Source organism: Salarias fasciatus, chromosome 5 (assembly GCF_902148845.1).
Source record: "Salarias fasciatus chromosome 5, fSalaFa1.1, whole genome shotgun sequence".
Classification (NCBI taxonomy): Eukaryota; Metazoa; Chordata; class Actinopteri; order Blenniiformes; family Blenniidae; genus Salarias; species Salarias fasciatus.
In genome coordinates, this window is record NC_043749.1 from 22,814,353 (window position 1) to 22,838,316 (window position 23,964).

At 41.0% G+C, this 23,964-nt stretch overlaps 2 protein-coding genes across 5 annotated transcripts; both read right to left on the minus strand.

Annotated features, from left to right (window-relative positions):
* Positions 1-1,811: 1,811 nt before the first annotated feature.
* On the minus strand, positions 1,812-23,414 carry cpne1 (copine I). Of its 4 annotated transcripts, none has more exons than XM_030090936.1 (16): positions 23,316-23,414; positions 8,083-8,208; positions 7,813-7,992; positions 6,783-6,857; positions 6,511-6,582; positions 6,086-6,169; positions 5,803-5,892; positions 5,617-5,715; positions 5,452-5,538; positions 5,036-5,095; positions 4,818-4,951; positions 4,049-4,103; positions 3,838-3,892; positions 3,451-3,584; positions 3,130-3,366; positions 1,812-2,978 (listed from the first exon to the last, which is right to left on the minus strand). In XM_030090936.1, the coding sequence occupies exons 2-16, from the start codon at positions 8,206-8,208 to the stop codon at positions 2,862-2,864; spliced, it is 1,605 nt and encodes a 534-aa protein (XP_029946796.1). In that variant the 5' UTR covers positions 23,316-23,414; the 3' UTR covers positions 1,812-2,861. The 4 variants fall into 4 exon arrangements, with proteins under 4 accessions (XP_029946796.1, XP_029946798.1, XP_029946797.1 ...); XM_030090938.1 differs by lacking the exon at positions 23,316-23,414 and adding an exon at positions 22,531-22,555; XM_030090937.1 differs by lacking the exon at positions 23,316-23,414 and adding an exon at positions 9,716-9,863.
* On the minus strand, positions 14,299-23,421 carry rbm12 (RNA binding motif protein 12). The gene is made up of 2 exons (XM_030090921.1): positions 23,316-23,421; positions 14,299-18,215 (listed from the first exon to the last, which is right to left on the minus strand). The coding sequence occupies exon 2, from the start codon at positions 18,185-18,187 to the stop codon at positions 15,470-15,472; it is 2,718 nt and encodes a 905-aa protein (XP_029946781.1). The 5' UTR covers positions 18,188-18,215; positions 23,316-23,421; the 3' UTR covers positions 14,299-15,469.
* Between the last annotated feature and the right edge of the window lie 543 nt (positions 23,422-23,964).

Here is a 23,964-nt window from a genome sequence, read left to right on the forward strand (position 1 = left end):
TATCTCTGTTCTGACCATATTCAGGTTACGGTGTTGAAAACAAGTCAAACTTGATTACTCTGAATTCTTTACTCATTTTAATGAACAAATCTCTGATCGCGTGCATTCAGCTGCAATGTTCAAAGGCAGAAAACAGACAAAAACAACCGGATACAATGTTTGCATAACAATGTCACAAGTTCTCCAGGTATATTATCCAAAACTAGAAAAAAGAAATTGCATCATACTTGCAATACTTGGCTTATGTAACCTTGTGATTTAAATATTATTTTATAGTATCCAAATAACTGCTCATATTCTGTTCTAAAATAGTTTTCCATTATTGCATTGAGCTAATAATTTGTTATTGTGAGATAAAACAATATTAAATATTTCTAACACAAGTGCATCACTTCAACAGGATCCTGGCTTCAGAATAAATGCACTCATAACTTTGGCTAACAAATAAATTGACTTGGTCTGGAGTGAAATCTGTGGGGAAAAAAAAACATTTGAGGACAGAACTTATATAAAATGACAGCTGCCTGTTTGTTCCAAACGGAATAGGATGTGATCCCCAAGTGTAACATAGAAACAATACGTTGGCCACCAGTGCGATCCTCACACAGAAATCTGAACATCCACCCCGATATCTGAGATCTGCTCAGGTTTTACCAACAAACAAACGGAAAGCAGGCTGGAATAAACTGGAATTAAAAGGTTTAACAGCAGCTGCTATATTTCTGAATTTTAATCAACATTTTTCCAGCTCAAAGTTTGTTTTTGTTTTATACATTTTTCCAGCTCATTTTTTGTTTTGTTTTGTTTTAAATCTTTAAATTCTAACAGTACTCCAAACACAGCGGATGTTCCTGGTTATACTGGTTACACAGGTTAGTAAATAGTGGTTAGTTGTATGTTAAGCAGTACAGCTGGTGGTTATATATTGCTGTGGGTCAAATGCTTTAAGCGAAGTGTGCAAAAAAAGGAACGATGTGGGAGGTGTAGTTCTTTGTAATTCAAATAAATCATCATACATATCTAATTACTCGGTTTTTCTTAATTGACAGTTTCTTCACACTTTCAAGCTCCATCGCTAATACAAACTTTCAAGAGCAGTTATTAGGAATTTTTCTGAAAATTCTGACGAAAAACTTGAGGACGAAATACTAAGCAACAAAACTAAGAATACAAGATTGATATGTTTGGCAAAATAATTCCTACCAAGACTTTTTCCCAAGTTTCCCACCTCATACAAATACACACAAAGCTAAAACAAGTCTGTCTATATGATCCAAACAGAGGCATGGTTTTCTTCCTAACAGCAGTTTCTGTAATGAAAGCAATCTCAGCTCTGTAAACAAGATGAAATATAAAATCCGACCTAAGATAACCTACAAAAATGTCTCCAAAAGAAGAAAAATTAAGCTAAAGTTAGGGATGACAAACTGATTCGACATCGACAGCACAATATGTGACCAGAAGGAAATTAAAGAAACTTAAAAGCCGGCTTCGATCGTCACAACAAATTTTTACTGTTGGGTGAAAAGTGGCTTCACTTGAGCCATGTGCAGCACAGCATGTTATTACAGCAAACCTGCGTTTTGACACTGGATGTTACTGCTTGGCCATTCGACTTTACAGGAAGAATGTAGATTAGGAACGTCTTTGGTACAAAAAGAAACATGGCTGACTTTCTGAGACATTCGCTGCTCGATCACGTGACTCTGAAGGACCCTAACAGCGCTACGGTCTGTTATGTCACTGTGCTGCAGCGGCGGCCATGTTGGCTCCCAGCAGGAGTTTCTGTCAGAATGAATTCAATAAGGCACTTTACAGTTCTGAAAGCATTGCTTTAATCTATCTGCTTTTTAACCAGATGCACAAGAGCCTGGTTTTTGACATGTGTGACCCGATAGCAGAGGTATAACATTCAGAAGAAGCTACATTCATCAAAGACAGAAACCTGATCATTGAATTTGTGTGGAACAAAAATGCCAATGTCACTGTAAATGTGACTCGCGAGTTCTGCGCTGGAAGCCAAAATGGAAGCTAAAGCACTGAGAATCTTGAAAGAATAGTCTCGAAACATTCAGGCTGCACTGTAGCACCTCGTCGGCAACAGTCATGCCAACAGTACAGATCATAATATGGCAGCAGGAGTAAAGCTATTTCAGAGTAGAAAACATAATTCATTTTACAGTTTTCCAGCATTAAGTGCAAAAGCTACGTGCAAAGTATTGGCACCTGATCTAGGAAGCTACTCAGAGCCTGGCACAAGCACACAGGGCTGGTCCAAGAACACCACCATCACCAAAACATGAATGTGCAGCGACTCCAGCGTCTGTGAGAGGCTGCAGTAAAACTGGGTGTGAAGGAATGAAAGGGGGAAAAAAAAAAACGTTCAACAGCTTTACTGAAACTTCACTGCTGGTAAATTACTTCTGGAAAGAATCACAATTATATTGGGATGGTGGTGGAGGAATGTTGAGCCAAAATGGCCGCCTCTGCGTGCAGGTGTGGCTCTGTGATTATCAAACACGCGCCAGGATAACGCATGTGAGTTGCATAGTTAAGAGCTGAAGCAGCAGAAGTCAATATAATCTCTAATCTACACTAATTCATCCATCCTATCGGCAAAAAGCACCTGAAACAAAGTGACTATAAAACTGGCATTCCCTCAAAAACAGGATGACTGATCTTCACCCTGATTGGCTAATAATACATCAGGTTGGTCTTCAAAGAATGTTCGAGGCTGAAGTGGGAGGCAGGATCTGCGTTTGGAATGAAGGAGGGGATACGTTATGCATGTGGGGGGCTTTGTGACTGCAGGAGGTGTGTGTAGGAGCGGTGGGGGGGACCGTGGGGATGAGGTGCAGGGTTTAGGATTTAGGAGCAGCTACTGGGTTTGGTGGAGGGAGGCCTCTCATTTTATAGTAAGACACCAGCTGGTTGGGAACCTCGGCAAGGACCGACTGAGCCAGCGCAGCCATGGGAGCCTGGACAGAAAGAAAGGGGACGTTAATATTTGATCTGTCTGCTCAGGTGTCAGCATTATTTAGCCTTTCGTCATGATTTGATATGTTCAAGAAGAAAATAGTGCGTGATGTGTTGAACCGGGTTTAAACTGCACCGCTGTTTTCCACTTACATCTTTGAACTTTGTGAAGGGGACAAACTGAACGATGTCCCTGGCGGTGGCCTCCCCGACCGTCGACCTCAGAACGCCGTCGTCTCCGTCCAGAAGCTGCATGGCTTTGAAGTCGTACGGTCCCACCCCGACGATGATGATGGACATGGGCAGCCGGGACGCCCGGACGATGGCGTCTCTGGTCTGATCGAAGTCGGTGATCTCGCCGTCAGTGAGGATGAGGAGGATTAAGTATTGCTGTGGAAACATACGAGTATCTGTCAAAGTCAGGCTGTGTCTTCCTGGTAATATTTTAATTGAGCTTTTTCTGTGTTTGCTCACAGAAGCGGTGCTGGCCTGTGCAGCGCTGGCGGCGAGCGAAGCCACGTGGTTGATGAGCGGAGAGAAATTAGTCGGTCCAGAGAACCCCAGCTTAGGCAACACCATCCTGTAGGCTGCAACAATCCCCTCGATGCCTGAAAAGGACCAAAACACAGCAGAACAATAAATGAAAATATGCTCGACTTGGTAAGAAGCTGAAAAAAATTAACTGAAATACGGGAACCAAGAAAAGAGAGAAAACACTTCACTGCCTTTTATACGTTTAAGGGTCTAATGAGCTGGAATGAGTGTTTGATTTTCAATCCACCAGAGGACGCTGTTCCAAACCAACACGCTGATCAGATACCAAGAAGAGCAGAATTCTGAGCCTTTATTGTGTCTGTTTACCTTGGCAGTAAGGACTAGTGGGGTTAAAGTTGAGGGCAAATTCGTGGTTCGCCTCCTGCAAGATCAATAACACAAGTTCAATATGAATGAAATATAGTTTGATCAAAAAAATGAATTACAAAAAAAAAAAAAAAACTCAGAGTGGTTTCTGGGATAAAAAGAAAGGTGGGATTGCGTTGATAAATACAGTCTTATACAAAGTATAACTGACCTTATAGTCTGGAGGCAGCTTCGCTCCAAAACCAAACGCTGGGAAGAGCTTGTCACTGAAAAATATGATCAATGAGAAATACTATGTAATTCCAAATTTATCAAAGTACTTTTATTCTCTGGAACAATCAAGACAGAGTTTGAACAAGAGTCAAAGTAAAAATATCACATGTATAATCTGGGAACCTTTTCAGTTTATTCATAAGAACTACCGATGCACTGACTGCTGAGTCTCTTCCTGATCTTTCCCTCTCCAGATCAAGTCTTCATCTATTTGGAGATGTCGGTTGGTCACTGTAGTCCTTTACCTCATGACCCAATAACCATTAGTCTAACTAATCTGAGGAGACAACATGAGCAGCGAAAAAAAAAGCAAGATGAAGGACTGAGAAGGGTTGGTTTTACAGTGCATTCCGAAAGCACTTCACTTTTTTGCACATTTTTTTATGTTGCAGCCTTTTTCCAAAATGAATAACGACTTCTTCCTCACAATTCTACACACAATATCTGCCCAGGTGAAAAAGGTTTTTTTTTTTAATGTTTCCAAATCCAAGAAAAAACACAAAAATACATTTCATTCACATTGCAGCCACACAAAGGGATTTCTAGTGTCCAGTAACACAAACCCATTCAGGTTCGTGTTACAGGGTGATTGTTAACACACTCCTACGTGCAATGAGTCTCAACCTCAATTAGCTACGAACTTTGGAATGTATGCCAAAGATGCCGTCGTCATGAGTGTGTATTTTGTGCTTTCAGTGTCCACTCACGCATCATAATCCTGGACCACCTGACCCACAGACCACAGGGCTGACAGGTACTGGTTCAGCCCATCTGGACTCATGTAGTGGAGAGACTGGGGAGACCGAGGATCGCCGTTCGACCCCGTGAAGTCAATCCCAACCTGCAGAGTCCAGACAAGATTAACAGAGGAAATCTTCAAAACGTAACACGTCAAAAACACCCAGGTCTGTCGGTGACGACATACGGTGAAGTTGATTTGGCAGCCACCCATCACATAGTCCAGGAAAGAGTAGGTAGTTTCCATCTGAAAGAAAGCACAGGGAATAGATCATTATTGCTTCATTATTATTTTATAGAGGAAAACAAATAGAAAATAAAAGTGGTAAGTTAAAGTCCTGCACACAGACCTGTGACTTACACTTTAATTTTTAATGTCAGACTGTAAAGGTTGCTTAATATTGTTGTGGTCATAATCTGGTGGGACTAGTTCTTCTACTGGTTTCCTCAAAGATGAATTTTTTTTGTGACATGATAATATAAACCAACCAGTTTAGAGCCGGAGTAATCTTTTTCTGAATGACAGAAAGTTCCACCTGACAACTATCCCGGCTCATATTCAGTAACTCCAACCACTGATTGTGGGCAATGCTTTCTCTCTACCTTGCAGCTCTTCACTGAGACGACTCCTGAGTTCTTGTAGCTCTTCTTCTTCTTTTGCTTCTCAGGATTGATGCAGTCATACGCCACCTGGAAAACGGCACACTGTTGAAACGTCTGACCAGCCAATAAGAACTAAACAAAGCCCATGATGGTCGGCTCCCTCACCGGTGAGCCGTGTGCTGCTTTCTGCAGCTCAGACACTTTGGTCATGAAAGTGCCGATCAGATCATGTGACCCGTCACTGTCGTAGTCGGAGCAGTTCACCTGCAGGAGGAGGAGGAGCGGCGTTAATGGGACTGTTGGGGAAGTGCCTGGCAGCTATGAGTGAGGGTGGGTTCAGACTGGTGAGACCTTCAGGGGCTTTTCCAGGTCGCTGCTGCAGAAGGTCTGCAGAGGGACGGTGAACTTTTTCCAGCTGGGATTCAGATTGTTCTTTACCACCTACACACAAAAACACAGTTAATACACATCATGTGGGATCTGCCTTAGCGCAATTTCTTCACATCTCAGAAAATCACTCATGTCTTTTAAAATCTGCTTCACGCAAATTCCAATATTTGTAAATACAGATGATTACCATGTTTGTAAAAGATTGCCTATATCGCCTTATACTGTATGTTTTGTTTGTGTGCACCTCGGTTCTGTGGACCAGTTTCCACTTTCCATCAGGTCCTTCTTTAAAGAACTCCAGAAATGGATCAGACTTTCCAAACGTATCCTGAATAGACAGAAGACAAACATGCTGTCAAATTATACAGAAAGATGACAGAAACAGTCTCCTGGCTTTGTGACAATGCAGATTAACAAACAGGATTCGTGAATGTGTAGCAAGTTTTGCTACAGTTCAAACTATCTACAAGGTCATTTATTTTTTTTTAAATTGATTTCACTTTTCAAATTGTTGCTTGTTCTCAAATTTTAGATTTACTGTGTCAGACTCAAATGACAATACGACAGTTAATTAGTAGGTACTTAAAACTTAATACAGATTTAAATTGGTGCAGCAGAGTCTTGACTGGATCACAGCAACAAAAACGACAATAGCAGAAGCAGAACTACCTTCTTGTCGAGGTTTTTCGCCTCCAGTTCCAGTACAATCGCTCTGTTGTCCTTTATCTCCTCCGCTGTGATCTACAGAATTAAAAAGGTAATTAGTCTTCACACAACAGTTGCAATGATCACCATCATGCTTTATTGACACTGATTCCAAGAGGACAAAAAGTCCAATTCGATATATCTGAGTTGAAATGGAATCAGTGGATTTTAGTTCTATTGCAAAAAAAAAAAGGTTTACAGTGAGAAACCTCCTCACACACACAGTTTGTACATACAGTGATGGCTCCTTTCCCTGCAGGTTTGTCCTTCTTCAGCTGCAAAGGTCTGGTGATAGATTTGCTGGAAACGATCTGAAACACACAGAAGAGGAAGAAGCTTCAGCTACAATATAATTGCACATTAAGTCCAGCAGAGGGCAGTGTGAGTATTACAGAGCAAAGTAGTAGTACTCTTCAAAACAAAAAACAAAAAAACAAAAAAAACAAAAAACGGTTTCAGTAATACCTGGTAATACAGATTTATTTTGAGTTTAGACAAAATGTTATGACATATTTGCAAATTGTGATAGAGAAGTTTTATTTGAGTTTATATTTTATTCAGGTTTTGGGGCTGCATTGTAAAAAAAAAAAAAAAAAAAAACTTCAGTATTGCATAGCTTTCTTTAGTGATAATTTTGTTTCCTGAAAATCCATTGCTAATATTTTAAATGAGAACATTTTTGTCATGTTTTACATTTTATTATCTACTATTAAAGGATCAACATGAGCCCAAATGTAAATCTCACGATTCAAACATTTTCAAAAAGTATCATTTTATCTCAGAAAAAAATAAACAAACCACAGTGCATTGCCTTCAATACAATGTCACAATGCATTGAATAGGAATGATTTCAGAATCAATCCCAAGCTGAGAAAACATTGCTGGCTGTGTAAAGACCTTCTGAATGAAAGGTATCAAAGATGATTTGACATAAATACCGACATTAGTAAAAACTTTTAACATGGCTGGACAATACAGCCCAGACCTGGTTAAGACTGGGAAGACATGGAGGATTTGCTCAAGAAAAAAATGAACATTCATTCATTCATGAATTTCATCACTCTGAGATCGAATCTTACAAACTGTCATGACTCGGCTGACTTCATGGGCCTCAAAAGGGAGGTGCCTTTACATTATTATTCACACAACAGGACAATGCTGATTGGCTGTTGCACAGAATGAACTGAAACAATTGGCTCACACAAACAGGCATTTAACATAAATTGCCTAAATATTGGGAAGGTGTGTTTTATTTCTGTTTTGTACCTGCCCCAGCGTTATCTCCACCCCTCCCAGGTAATCATCATCGCTGAGGTCAGAGGTGGCATTGTCGATGTCGTACACCCCGAACTTCAGATTCTGAACGGTCTCAAAGTGGTAATCCACTCTGATGTGCTCACTGAAGGAAGGGCTGGAGGTGTTGGTCAAATGCTCCGTGCGGCCCAGCTGTCAGAGAAAGAGCGGGGAATGCGCTTTTGGTTAATCATCTTACAGAAAATAAAAACAAATACAATCCTGGACTGATGGCTACATTACCTCGATCCAGTTCCCTCCTGATTTCTGCAGCACCACGCAGCAAGGATCGGACTTGGAGCCGACATCTTTATCCAGCAGGTCAGTGCAGGAGATGCTCAGCTCCACTTTTGAGACACAGTCCGCCATCTGAGAGGGGGCAAATGAAGAATCGAGCTTTATATACTGAGCAGGTAAACTGCATACAACCATACATTAGCATATAAGCTTTGCATCCAGCGTGACAACCTCATCACCGAAAGAAATTAATTGCAAAAACAACACACCCTTATGCTTCTCCGCAGCCATTAGATGTGTAAATCAGGTATCTTTTTTGAAGGCGGTGTTATGTGAACAAGGTTTTTGCAAACTTTGCTAAAACAGGTTTGTTTATTCATAATAAGCCGTCAGCTTCCTTGTGTTCTCTGCAGCATTGAAGTTTCAAGTAGCTTCACATTCAAAGTCCTAGTAAGCAGAAAGAGGATCCAACACTGTCGCAATATTGTGAAAAATGCCTTATTCTTCATATTATGAAATTGTACCTTGAGTGAACTCAGACTGACCCCCAGGAACAAATACAATTTCATAAGATTTTGTATCTGTTTCTTAGAGAAGCACTATTGTCCCTTTTGATTACTACCAACAAAACCAGCCATGAACCAAGAAAGCAACCAAAGCTACTACACACTTTCAACACCGACGATTCATCATAACACACAGTTCCTGCACATAAATCATCAACAGTCCACTTGTGCACCATAATAAAGGAGTTTCTCTCGTTATCTGGAGTAGTAAGAGCTCAACAGACACTTTACCATGACCGCAACCTTTTAATTGCTCACTAACAACACACTGACCTATTATGGTGTGACTCACAATATATCACCGTGTAATTTATCTTTTCTACATGCTATAAAAGCTGACAAGCTTCAATGGATCAATTACTACCTGCCTCATTTCAGAGGGATGTGCTGGATGAACACTATGGAGAATTTCATAGTGACCTTCACTAAATGACCCAAAATGTCATGCTTTGCCTTAATCTTTAACTGTTTAAAAACATTTGTATATGGTAAAAAAAAAACAATTGTTTTTTTTAAGAGCTTTACTTGAACGTTAAAATTTGTTCTAAGACTTGATTTCTTTTAAAGTATTCTTACCATGCAGGGGGAAAATAAAAACTTTTTTTTCAGTCAGTCTCCAATGTCATAATAGTTGATCTTCTTTTTGCTATTTCTTCATTAGATAACTTGCTCATATGATGAACTGTGGTCTGACCAAACTAAATGCTGAAACTCTCAGAAAACACACCTGACGTGTTACAGAATCAACTCTTACTAAATTCATCTCAACTCGAATGAACTGAGTCTGCACTGGCGCCTGAACGCATCACCAGCATGACAAGACATGGGAGGTTGACAAGAAGCTGTGAGAACTGCCAAATCAGCTGAAATTACAAACACACACACACACACGCCTCCAAACAAGGACATCTGTCAATACAAACTTTGTAATTCAACTGAGCCGTTATATTTCCTCTCTCTTAAGCCCCCCAACAACAAAAAGCAGGGCGTGGAACAACCACTCCCTCGGGCCGGAACAGGAAAAAGATACACAGAGTGAAATCAAACACACTTAGAAGTGCTCTGGACGTTACCTGGAAATGGCGTTATTCTCTAATTAAGAAAGAAATAAAGCACAGAGGAGTGTTTTTATCGCGACTAATGCAGGAAAGTCCCGCTGGTGTCCGTGCTTCATCTGCCTCAGCAAACAGGGAGCGGCAGCAACATGCAGCAACACCAGCGACTCTCTGATTGGACAAGCCGCTGCAGTCCGCTTCGCTCATTGGAGGATACGGCTGTCAATCACGCCCCTCACGGACAAGTAACGTGATGACGTGTCATAAGAACACGCACAGACCAGACGCGCCCACTCAGAAAGGAAGCAGCATCGACTGATTATTATGAGTACAGAAAACCACCAGAGATTTAACAACAAAAAAAAAAACAAAAACACCTTCCTCCCCTCTTCTACACATCCAGTTCAGGGTCGCGGGTAAAAGGCTGGGCAGGTCTGCAGACCACCACGTATCAAACACACAGACAAACAGAAAGCCACAAACTCCCACACCTACAGGCCTTTCAGTTTCATCACTTAACCTCATTCGCATGCTTGGACTGTGGGGGTAAACAGGAACACCAAGAGAAAACCACACAAAAGCCTTTCACACAGTCACAGGCCCAAACAGATTTCAACCTCCAGTCTTTTTTTTTTTTTTTTTGGGGGGGGGGGGGGGGGGGGGGGGGGGGGGGGGGGGGGGGGAGGAACAGAAACCGTCCCAAAACTGAACATCAGACTTTGAAACATACGACAAGCACCACAGCAGAAAGAGGACAACTGGAACATATGGATTTTAAACCATGCCTGCATACTATTCCTAAAAGTTTATGAATTAAATATATACATATTTCAAGTAATGTGTAGAAGATGCAGAACAAACAGCAAGAACAGCACAGCAGCCATCAATAAAGTTCCAATTTTCACCAGATGAACCGAACCAAAGCTGCTCACTCTCTGCCAGCACCGTACGAAGCAATCAGCATCTGAGAGTTCATTCCACAGAAATATTTGATTGGCACTACTGGTTTAACTAGTAAGGAGTGCTGCAGAAAGCCTATCCTGCAGACTGCTATTGGATATAATTATAATATTCTGTATTTTTAGCATATATGAACCTTTGTATTTACATGAGTATCAGCCTCCTAATAGAAATTGAAAAATGTTTGCAGTCGACCATGAAATTAGGTATTCATACAAGTTTTACGTAGAAAAATTACCTATGTGCAACAGATTAGTCGTTTGCTCTTGAGTGTAATTCATTTCAGTGTGATGAGATGTAGATGCCAAGCTGACCATGAATTAGTTGGGCTTCTAGTGTCTTTCTTAAAGATAAAGAGGAACTTGAACTAAAATGATGCAGTTTGGAAGACTGCATAGCAAACAGACTATCTTAAGACACTATGGACTCTCTGGTGATACCCAGATGTACAGCATATTTGAAATATCTTAGTTGCTTTTTTTAGCTATCAGGTAAGTGACATAATTATGACACCACATCAAACACTCAGTACTATCTCAAGGCCTTCTGTTGATGCTTGCTTTGCATGTAAATTTCTCTGCTGTGAGATTAATAAAGTTTATTCTATTGGCACAGATATGGCACAAAATTAGTAAATGTGGGGACGTGTGACTGTTATGATAGGTGCCATAAAGACAATGAAATCTCCACAAATCCAAATAATTTGATCTTCATTCACACTGAAGAATAAATGTTCACACCAATCATGGCTGTACCAGGGTTTTTAAGCTTTCATACTTAAAATGCCACTGGATGCCTTATGTGTGAAATTAAAATATGCACCGAGGAGACCACAGAGAAAATGGAAAAAGCTTAAGGAAAATCAACAGTGAGAAATAAAGAACCTGAACACATGAGCAGCTGATATTCAATCAGAAAATAAATCATTTGAGTTTATTAGAACTAATCAGTGTCATATCACCAAACTGGCAGGAAAAGCAAAAGATATAAATCCCAAAGGGGAAAAAAAGGGAGCTGTAGAAAAACTGTGTTCATCTCAGTAAATTACTCTCAAACACACCTTGACCTCCTGCTTCAGGTCTACACAGACCATCGTTCATTATGTGAGAATCCTAAATACATCACAGTAAACTCTGGAGAAAATACAAAGCTGAGGACTAACTGAAGTCCAGACCAGACCATGTGGGCAGTCATTTGTCCTCAAATCATATTTGTTACTAATCACAAGCAACACTGAAATAATTATCAACTCGGTAAGAAATGAAGCACATATATAAAAGCAAAACCTCACCAAAGCTTTCAGAGCGCAGGTTTATTAATACAAGTACTTAAAAAACAAAACTAATCATCAATCCATTTTCCAAACAGCTTTATCGAGAGTGAAACTGCAGGAGCTGAAGCCCATCCCAGCTGACTGGATGACAGACATCTGGGCAAGTCCAACACAGACATACGATACATTCATGCACACCTGCTGCCAACTGACAAGCATGTCTTTGAATTGTGGGCAAAAGCTGAAAAACCTTATGCGAGCACAAGGAGAACTCGCAAACTGCACATAAAAGACCCTTCAACCTGGGTTTGAAGTCAGACCTTCTTTCTGTCAGATGACAGTGACACATTAGTGACAATATGAGTAAAATTATACATTTGTACAGGACCTAGTCTTTTTTATCAAAGTGTCTGCATATACTACATAAATAATATGCAGACCTCAAGCTACCAGATACAAATGCATCGATATCTACATACGATATTATGCTTTATAGACCATCCATTTTCAATGACCCTGCACAATCAGCAGGATATTGCCCACTGGCTATTTTATGACATCTACCAAGTACATGTACTATCAACAGGATGGGATCCATTATCGACTCACGTCGAAATGCAGGCTTTACTGTATCATGCAGCTACACATCTTGGCCAGCTACTTTTCTTACAAAGCATTAATGCTGCATGACAAACTAGACCCCAAGATTTAATTTGCGTTGTTAATGATCAAAGTTTCACATCTACATGTTGCTGATATTGTGTGCTTCTATGAATCCTGTTATGTCTGTCACTCACCTGCAGATCTGCCTGGTTTGAAAGTTAATCAGGAGAAGGGAAAGGGGGCGGGGGGTTCAGCAGCTCCATGAATAACAGGTCAGTGCAGTCACTCAGCAGAAATTTAATTCTCCCACACACACTTGATTTGCTGCACAAATCTATCATCCCAACATATTAATATTCCAGAGCATTCGTCATCTGTGTCCACACACCAGCAGCACAACAGTCATCTGCACCCCCATCATTCAGGATGGTGTTTCACTTCACTTTATTCAGACCGATCAAACTTCTTTCACACACAGACTTTCAAAGTGCATGCACATTCACAGGTACACTTCTTTAATACCTGGTAAGCACTTCCTGTAAGCAGACGGCTCCTCTTCAGACAAAACTATCTCTGCAGATGCTTTCTACTGGTTTGATAGAATACAACAAAATTCATGACAAACTATAAGAGCTAAAAAGGAAACAAGACCAGGATGAAGCACATCACACAAGCTCACAGCAGTTTGAGGTGATAAACGCTGAAATCGGACATAAGTTTGGTTCACTTTGTTTTCAGCCTTAATTTTTCTTTTCATGGTGCAAAGGAAGACTTTTTTGTTTTAAGACAAGAAGACTTGATGAAGTCTACTTGAATGATTGTTTTTCTAAAGTAATTAACATTAGCATTTATTTAGCTAAAAAGAAACCCTACAGCATTACCATAATGCTACATAAAGTTCACATTCAAGTGTTATGTTGCATAATAACTTATCTATATGCATTTTACAAACTAAAGGGGACAGAACTATTAATTACAGGAACTAAAGTAAAAGATTGTAATAAGTGATTTATGAAGAACTATTATTTTTTTAACTTAATGGATATGAAACGGTCACTTGCAATATTATGCACCAGGAGGTCTGACAAACTAAAAATTACTTTGCATCAGACAAAACCTTGGTTTGTAAAGTTTAACTACTGTAGCAACCAGTAATACAACATAAAATAACACAACACCTCATAACACAATGATTTTGGTCCTTTTAAATGTAATATCTTGCTACAAGTACATCATCAAATATTTGAACTAATTATCAAAAATAGGTGCACTGGAAGGTATAACTGTGATTAATTCATTGAAGATATGTACAACGCTACTCTTCATTATAGTTGTGAACATTTTATTTTCTTCTGTTTCATTGGCAAGTTATTTCACTGGTTATATTACATTTAAGAGCCAACACTATATTACTGATTACATTATGGTTACATATTGATTGCTACACCATACAAAGATCAGTTTTTTACGTTATCTTCAAATAGCATCATTGTAGGGTAGATGTTTTTTCTCCTCTGGCAATGGGAAAAAAATTAGCAGAAAGGAATATTTAACCTGTGGGATTTATAAAAAGCTATTTCCGATTTCTTTGGCATGCTGTGGTAGTTGTTTTACAATGACATTTAATGGTATGAATATTGCCTTTGAAGTGGTAATTTAAAAAAAGCAATCTGCATTCCAAAACAAATCAGCCATTCTTCCATCTCTTCATCTCTAATCAGACAAGTTTCCATCATCACACAGTGAGAAGTCAGAAAGAGCTGACTGCAGGTAGGGGAACATCCTTTTATTTGCCAAAGCGAAGGACACTCCACATCACGTATGGTTATTCCAGGATACAAGTTTGGTCAAAATGACACTAGGAACAAAAATGAGTTGGAAAAGGTAAAACAGTCAGAAAAAATACACATACAACAAAAAGCAACCAAACTAAAAACACAAACTTCATCTCTGTGCTCTTAAGTCCAAATAGTGAGCCTGTGCTGTGGAAAAGGAAGCGGCGGAGATGGTGGCATCACTTAAATACAGCATTATAAAAAATGTGACAAAGGGAGGGCAATAAATCAGAATCCTAATTGACATACAGTAATCTGTCCATTCCAGCTTCTTTCAATGGCAACAGAGAGATGTTGCAGCACAGAACAGTATCAACATTTTACCATATAAGAACAGAAAAATGTCATCATGATGGATCAATTTTTCTTCATGCCAATGCGAAATGTAAAGACTTTACCATAGCATTAAAGCACTGTAGTAGAAGGGCCTCCACTTACAGCATGTTAAACCACAGTAACAGCATTTACCAGAGCAGTGTGTGTGTGTAGCAACAGGGCATGTACAACATTACCATTGAAACAGCACATACTTTTTTTTATCAAAGCAACATACTGTTCATCACTTTACAATAGCAATAGTAAGAGAGCATGTTAAGATATTACCATGGCATCAGAGCATGTGAATATCAAACCATAGCAGCACGGCATACTTAACAGTATAGAGCAACAATGTTTATCAGCCACTTTACAATCATGTTACCAACACGAACAGCAGAGTGTTCAGCGTGCCAACTCAGGACTTGACATTATGATAGAAACCAAGTAAGAAAGGATCAGTTTTGCCACTACATTTATCAACAACATCATCAAACCATGATCGTCATCAGTTTGTGCTACTAGAGTCAGAGCAGCGGCAGAAAAAAAGACAAATCTGAATCACAGTCCTCCTATTGAACAAAAAGCGGGGTGGGCTTACCTGCCGATATCTACAGAGGGAGGTGTTTCAGTAATGAATGACAGTCAGGACAAAGACAGTTCTAAGATGGGCTTCTAACAGTTAAGAGATATGGTTTAAATTGGCTTTGCAATACCTGGACTATTAATCCAGGCAACAATGAAATCCTATTTACAGTCTTCAGGTCTCGGTTTTATTGTGCAGCTTTAACCCAGACTTATCTTGACTTTACGAGAGCCAATCGGTCGGTCATTAAGGTCCATAACTGCAGCAGTAGCCTCTTCATGATTTTGGAAGGCGACCATTGCCTCACCAGTTGGGAGGCCTTTGTCACTGAACTGTAAACACACCGAGCCTGGCAGCACCTGGTAACCATAGAAGAAGTCCATAATCTCATCCACAGTCACAGTAAACGGCATATTTTGAAGCTTTACTACTGTGGGACCAGCAGCACCACGTTGATCATTTGGGTTGCTGGGTCCTACGGGGGGAGGCGGGCTGCGCAGACCTTCGGGCCCTGGAGAGAAGCCCTGTTGTCCGCCAGCTGGTACACCACCTGGGCGGCCCTGGTTGTTGTTTGCCCCTCCACCTCGGTTTTGTCCTCCAGCTCCTTTTCTGTTGGTATTCTCAAAAGGCACTAAGCCTCTCAGTCCATCCTGACTGAAAGGGGCTCCTCCCGGAGCCCCTGGCCGAAAACCTGGGGGATCCAAGATTGGTGCTCCAGGAAGGCCCGCAACTAGAGGTGGAGCCACACTCAGATTCACATCACCAAGCCCAGTGGCCAATGGAGGGAGAGGAGGAGGGCCAGCAAGCCCATTCCCTGGGGCTGAAAATGGAGCCACAAAAGGGGCACTATTGATGTTGCCCATAGTGTTTCTGAGAAAGCTAAACTCATCCCCACTCATGCCAGGAAAAGGGTTTATCTGTGCTGGTTGCGGGCCAGGCTGGGCGTGCTGGGCGTGCTGGTGCTGATTTTGCGTTTGAGTTTGATGCTGTTGGTTGTGGCTGCGCTGGCCCCTCTTGTTCTGGGGTGGGGGATTTCTCTCAATTTCCTTCATCTGCTCAAAGGTCACCAGATGCACAAATGCATCACGGCCATTGAGCTTTTGGCGGTGCAGTCTTTCGGCTTTGCAGGCATCTTCTTCAGTTTGCAGTTGGAATATAGCCTGTCCTAGACCATTGCCATTGTCATCTGTCAGTACCTTAAGGGTGTCTTCATAAATGCCTAAACCTTCTAGGAAAGCCCGAACATCCTTCTTGGAAATATTATAAGGGATGTTGGTAATATGGGCGCAATTCCTAGGAGCTTTCATCCCATCCTGATTTTTTCCATCACCCACTGTTTCACGTTTGCGGATGGAGTCAATCTTTTCAAGCATCCCCTTTCGGCTGATTGGATGAACCTGTATGAAGCGGGTACCCATGTACTGCATGTGGGCGCCAAGGGCATTCTTGTGATCCTGTTCTGATTTGAACTCTAGGAAGCCCTCTCCAGTGGCTCGACCATTAGGACCATAAGCAATATAAATGCTTTCTTCCACAACACTCAAATTCTTGAAGAACTCCTTAATCTGTTTCTTATCCGCTTCATATGGAAGGCCTTTAAGGTAGACACAGTAGTCCTGTCGATGAGGAGATCGTGATCGTCCTCGCTGGTCTCTGCCTCCAGACCCAACATTACCACGGCGGTGGTGATGATCATGGGGCTCATGGCTGGTATGCAGTTTGCCGCTGTTGTGATGAATATGACCTGTGCCACTGTCTGTGACGCTAGCCCACTGACGTTCAGAGCCTGGAGTGATTTCAATGAATCTTTGGCCCATCATGCCACCTCCTCGCTTAGCAGCTTCAAAACTGTCCTGTGGTGAGAAAAACTTGACAATAGCTCTGCCAGTTGGCCGACCCTGTCCATCTCGCAACAGACGAACCCCATCCACCCCCAAACCCCGAAAGAAGTCTCTGATTTCCACCTCTGAGCAGGAGAACGGCAGGTTCTGCAGGAGAACAAACAACTCATCAGGATTGCCCACTGCTACTCCAGTAGCTGCAGCAGCAGCAGCCTTCATATGGGCCTGAAGTCCAAGCGAAGCCAAAGGAGAGAGAGGGTTAAACAGCATCGGGTTAGGTGATCCTAAAGGGAGGCCAGAGGCCAGTCCTGCAGGTGGAGGAAGAGATGGGTTGAATGGAGGTAGAGAAGACATGTGGGGGAGATGTGACATCGGGGGCACCGGTGGACCCTGGGCCAATGGAGAGACGGTAGGAACAGGAGGGAGGGAGGACACGGGAGGAGGAACAGGAATGGTGGGAAGCGTGGGCATGGGGGGCATGGATGGCATACTGGGAAGTGGGGGGATGGGTGGTGGACCTGCATTGAGTGATGGCAAAGCTGTTGTAATTGTGGGGGCAGAACTGTAACTGTTCGGGAAGCTGGGTACCACACTGGCTAAACTTGCAGTTGCCTTGTTGCTTGGTGGCTCTTGAGATGAACTTGCTGCAGTCACTGAGGCAGGAGTGTTACCGAATGCCTGATTTCCATGGCCGCTACTTCTCCCTCCTGCAACAGATTGCACTGTGGGTATGGGGGCAGCTCCAGCTTGTCGGTTGGCATTTCCCCCTCCAGGTGCAGCCATCTCGACAGCCCCTGCTCCTGCCTCAAACCTACGACGGCTGAGCTCAATCATGTTCTGCATTTCGGTCTTGCTGCTAAGCAGAAGTGACACTTTAGAGCCTTTTATTGCTCCACCTGTTCGCATCATCCCCAGTCGAGCGTCCTCATCAGTGGCGAAGACGATGAAGGCTTCACCATGTTCACCCCCCACGATGTGCACTCCCCCGTCAGGAATGGTAAGGCCAGAGAAGAAGTGTCTGATGTCCATGGTGCCGGCTACTATGGGCAGACCCTGTAGCCTGATGACTACCGCCATACTGACTGCTAAACAACAGCCCTACAACCTGGGGAAAAAGCAACACTACTGTCAGATGAAGAGCAGAAAGAAGGAGACCAGTGGTGTCCAGATATCATTAGAGTGCATGCAGATGTGACTTTGCAGACCAATCAAGCCACAAGTCAACTGCTCCCTTACACTAAATTTATTTCAGAACAGTAATTAAAAACAAAAAACAAACTCCCACCCCCAAATTATTTTGCACCCATTTATGGGAGCCAACATCTGGAAACCAGTGGTGTTTTAAAAGGGTTGGGGGAACGGGTGACAGCATAGCAAAATTGAGAGGAAGCCGGCCAAAAACTAAACTAAAACGGACGCTTTGCAGGTATTCTTCAAGATATTAAAATTACTTGTCTCAGAAATAATAAACCAAAGCATTGCACATCAGCTTTATGTTAGACCACAAAATATGCAATCCTAAACATGAAATAATATGTCATGGATAAAATTAAATAGCACAGACATCAACTGGAAGACTTCAAGTAAACATTTTCAGGTTAACAAAATGCTTCAAACTTATAGCCAACCCTGCATCGATATATGTACATTCCCACTCAACCCTCCTCATTTATACAAACTTAAACAGAATATGTTGAGTTTCTTGTCTTGCAATTTCTTGCTTGCAATGCGAGCATGCAGCAGTGCTTTATTACACTCTGGAAGCCATCACAATGGGGTCTAAGATTAAGAAGTTACAAAGCTTCTTTTGCTTATAAGGCTATCTTTGAAAAACCCAGTTATACTTTACGTTTTTCTTTTTTTAATACAACTTACATTTCTGGAAATTAGGATCTAGAGTAAGGATCGACCGATATGGCTTTTTTTAAGGTCGATGCCAATTAATGATACTTATGGAAACCGATAACCGGGGTACTGTATGTCGAACCGATATTCTTTTGCAGTAAAAATGAACATTTTGGCATCAAAATTTAGCTGTGGGTGGGACATTGTTACACAGCCCAGAGTAGTGACTTCAGGCAGAGAGAGAGAGATGTCTGTATATATGATTCAAAGCGCACGTTTTTAAATAAATGTATTTTATCAGCTATTGGTGGAAAAAAAGGCAGATGCCGATTATTAGAAAAATGCCCAATATCGGCCGATAATTGGTCGATCCTTAATGTATAGTATGCTTATTGGTAAGATTAAGTATTTGAAACCCATTTTCACTTTTTTTTAAGTTCCCATTGGATTCAATCTGACCTTCAATTTCAGCTGAGGTGCTCGATGAGTTTAACCCAAGTCAGTCAACAGCTGTGAACTTGTTCAAGAAGTAAGCTTTTGCACCATATTTAGTGCAACTGTTTAACTTTCCCAAATCTCACGCAACTTGCAACTCAGCAAAGCAACTAAACTATTATGTAGGATAGTGAAACGGTTAGAAAACCACATATTTATTCAACACATTAAAAAAAATTAGCCTTCTACACCACATATTATTATAACGGTAATATTTAAGGATTGTTCCTATCAAACAGTGTGTCTATTCAATGTGTCAATTCAGTATCAGCGGTTGGCTCCCGATCAAACTCAAAGCGATACAAGATTTCTGCCTAAAAACAAAATGATGACTTTAATAACAGCATAGGCACGATCAACCTGGGTGAGTTTAACCACAGAAAATGTGATTTTCTTTAATGTTATTGGAAAGCAGAGCGAAAGTCACATGTCATCACGCAAATATATCGTAGAAATTGAATATAGAACCCAAACTTCCCTCAAAGAATAAACCATACAGCACAGATTGAGCTTTCCCAACAGTCCAATAGCCAACAAACATCCAACCAGCAAAAAAAGAGCAACAATCTGCAAACGCAAAATAACAAGCCCAAAGCCATCTGGCAACCAACAAAATCGATGAGATCTCGATCCTCAGCATCACCGAGAAATCAGGAAGCATTTCCGTTTTGACTGCGAATGTTCACCACATGGACAAAGTTTCAAACCAGCAGGTATGCAACACAGCACATCATCAACAAAACATCAGCATCTTGAGTTCAGGAGCAACAGCAGTAAGTCATCAAAGCAGTAAGAGAAACAATAACATTTTGACAAAAGCGATGTCGAAGGCATGTGAACCAAACACATAAGCACAAGTTCAACTAGAGTAACGTTACGATTACAACAGCAACATTAGCATTATGCAAACCACAGCGTCATCAGCAAGGGATTCCCAGCACAGCAATAAAGACAGCATCTCAACAGCGATGAAGTGGAGAGGAGTATGTCAGCCAATGCAGAGTAGAAAAACAAAACATCCATTTGAGCAGCAGCGATAGGAACAAGGCTCGCTCCGCCAATGACTGTATCACACCCCGAGATGAATCTTTTAATGAACTCTAAACACCCTACTCAGCATAAAAAAAACTTATTAAAAGCTTAAAATCAGTTGCTATCACCACCATTGTAAGTTGATGCAGAGTGTAGCCCTGCCAAAAATATATCTTCCACACTCGTCAGTTTCCTTCACAATACCCCTCACATCGCTTTTTGGTGTTGAATACCAAACCCTGAGAAACATCAACAGCAGTGAGAGACAGAAAAAAAAAAACTGCAAAAGAGACAACTGCAAGGGACAAATTCAAAGAAGGAAAACAAAAAGTTCAATTCAAGCATCATTCTCCAGTCAGGTAGCAAGGAAAAAACAGAGTTCAAAGGACGCAAAGCGCAACCTCGAGCAAAGTCTGAAAACCAGACAGAATTCTCAATTCACTTCTCGTATTACACGTAAAAAAGGAAAACAACTGAAGAGTGAATCTAATCAAAAGAGATCGAAGATCCATCGCTCAAAAGACCACACCACATTTACGTCCCACAAAGACAACGAAAAAATGTGGAAAAACAGGCTGGAATGATAACCTGTCATCTTCAGCCTTTATTTACACCTTACATGGCTTTAACACAGCCCATCTTTCACACCTTACCTTAACCCTTTCTTTCACAATTGAAAAAACCTTCTTGTCCAGCTTACATGAAGCCCCACTGACCTGCAGATTTAACACCAAGATCCTGATACAAAAAAAAAAAAAAGAAAAAACAAACATCCAAGCAACTGCAAAGGTTAGTCCACCTTTCTTTATTCTGCATCAGATTTCTCAAATACTGACCTGCATGCCAAACCGCTCTGACCTGTATATATTGCAATTATGCAATTATTATTGTTCATAAAAAACAAACAAACGAAGAATTATAAAATGGGATTCACAAACAACACAACTTTAGCCAGGTCTGCCTTCAGGGTTCTCTGTACTTCACCCACAGTGTCTAAGCAGAAGTGTTTTGAACGATGTGGTGCAGAGCTTAAATCCCCTGGTTTAGAGGTGTCGTGCAACTATGAAAACTGTTTTAAAGTTGTGGTGTAAATGAAACATTAGCAAGTCAAAACAGAAAAACCACATCCGAACAGGTGGTGCAGCAAATACATTTTTGGCAAAAAGCCAACTGTGTTTTGCATAAGAACTGAAGAGGATGGTGGAAAAAAAAGGAAATTTGCAATGACAGTGTAAATATTTTCAGGTCGAAGTGATTATTATCTGTTTATCTCTGGAATCTGTTAGTCATAAAAAAAATAAGTTTTAGCCTTTTAAACTTAGTTAATTTTTAGGAAAAAAATATGAAAATAATTAAGTGATCTTTTATTTTGTGAAATGTTATTGTGTTTAGCCCTCATGTTACACAGAGGGCTAAACACTGTGTAGGCTGAGATGAGTGAAGTAGGACGAAATCTTGTTCACTGCATGTGGTCCATTTACACCACAGGCTTAGGCCAACATTTCCTAAATAAGGTGAATTCTTGTCTTTCTAAATGTTTTAGCATGATAGATGATGTATAGCATAGCTCCAATCATTGCATAAAACCAATAACAATTACACATACACCATGCAGCAATTCATCTGATCTCTCCTTGTTATGCTTCATATTTTAATTCTATATTCTACAAAAAAATCTGCAAATATTAATTATTAGAAACTCTGCATATTAATTTAGATTCAAAATTTGGTTTGATTAAAAAAATCTATTCATCTATTTGTAACTTTGCAAAATTTACAAAAATCTGCTAAATTGCTCCAGTCAATCACATTTCAGCAATCCAAAGCATTAAAATGAAATCGTCTCTGGCTCCACACAGAACGATGTGAAAAGGGAAAGATTATCCAGCGAGCAGCAGTTCTCTGGGAGAAGATCCCTTCTTGATGCTAGAGATCAAAGGAGAGTAAGCAGACTGGTTCCAAATGACAGCAAGGAATTAAGACACTGAAATATTCATTCGGGAAAACCAAATCTCCAGAAGACCATATCCGAATGCAAAATGTCAAACCTGGAAGCAGATGTGCTGCAGCAGCAGAACAAATCAGCAAGGAAAATGACCAGAATCAGCACATTGAGCAGAACAGCAGCAGCTGTGTCACCACGGGAGGCGTTCAGGTACACCGTCTAGCGCAGGTCGTCCAGGTGTCTGATGTCCAAAATCGATCAGAAGCACTCAAACAACACCATCAGAACACTTTTTTTTTTTTTTTTTAAACAAATATCTACACCCATCAGTGGCTGTTTTGTTATGGATTGTGACGTCATGCCACTGGGGGCGTAGCCTGTGTGATCAGAGAGCCGAAAACTAAACCGTGGTAAAGCAAAAACTGAACACAAAATCATCCTTATGAGTCCATAAAGTGATACAGTACATACAGTTTGTGGTCCATACATAAAGGAGACTGCACGAGCTAACTCCCAATGAAAGGCATCCAATTTGAATTACGGCTAACACGCTAGCGCGACTTAAGGCACCATTTTATTAGGCCTGACGAAGCCCTTCTAATCTACTCCTTTAAAAACATCACGCCGCACAAACCTGCATTAAGGCACCTAAAGAAATAGATACACAGTGGATCGAAACTTGCTAGGTATTTACCATGATTAACTGTTGGTAAGTCTGGTTTAAATTAGCTGTCTTAACTGGCTTTACGCTCACTTAGCCACTTAGCTGCTTTGTATGAGTGTGCTGGAGCGGAGAAGCGACAAGGGCCGTGCTTTCAGCGGCCAAAGGCGCACTCCGCTCCCGGTGTGTGAGCGTCATCAAGCGGGTTGCCGCTGGTGAATTCTTACCGAGAAATTTCTCAACAAACACACTGGTGATTAACTCATGCACGGAGCTCTTTTCTCTTCTTCCCTCTGCAGTGCTGCTGCGGCTGCACGAAATGTCGGCGCAAATATCGCGATAGCAGGCGTGATGAAACGAGAAGAGGCAGGTTCGGAACAGTGTCGCCCCCTGCTGGCTAAAGAGTTAAATAGCAAGTTTAAACTTTTACCAAATCCATTTATAATACTGAACAAACTACATTTATGTACAGATTAATCAACAATACACAACACCTTCCAGGCACTTTCTACAAGTTCTCCTTCTTGTCATAAAATACCGTCATTTACCACATCCAAACATCAACTTTTCATAATATTTAATTTGCTCACTCTGCTGTTGTTCCTTGTAACTATTATCTTTATTTCCATTACGGTAATGTTTATTTACAGGAAGGATTTGGGCTTCTCTCCTCGCCTACACAGTTTGGTTTCATCTTCTTTAATTCTGTCGTATATTTTATTTTGTGCAGAAGACACCACAGCGGTGTGCTTTACATTTGCTGCAAGATTACCCTCTCAAAGTGCTGCAACATGAGAACTGTCTGAAGTTAAAAAAATAACAGAAAATGTACACATCTTGTGATACATTAAGCAATGAAAGTATTGAAGTATTATA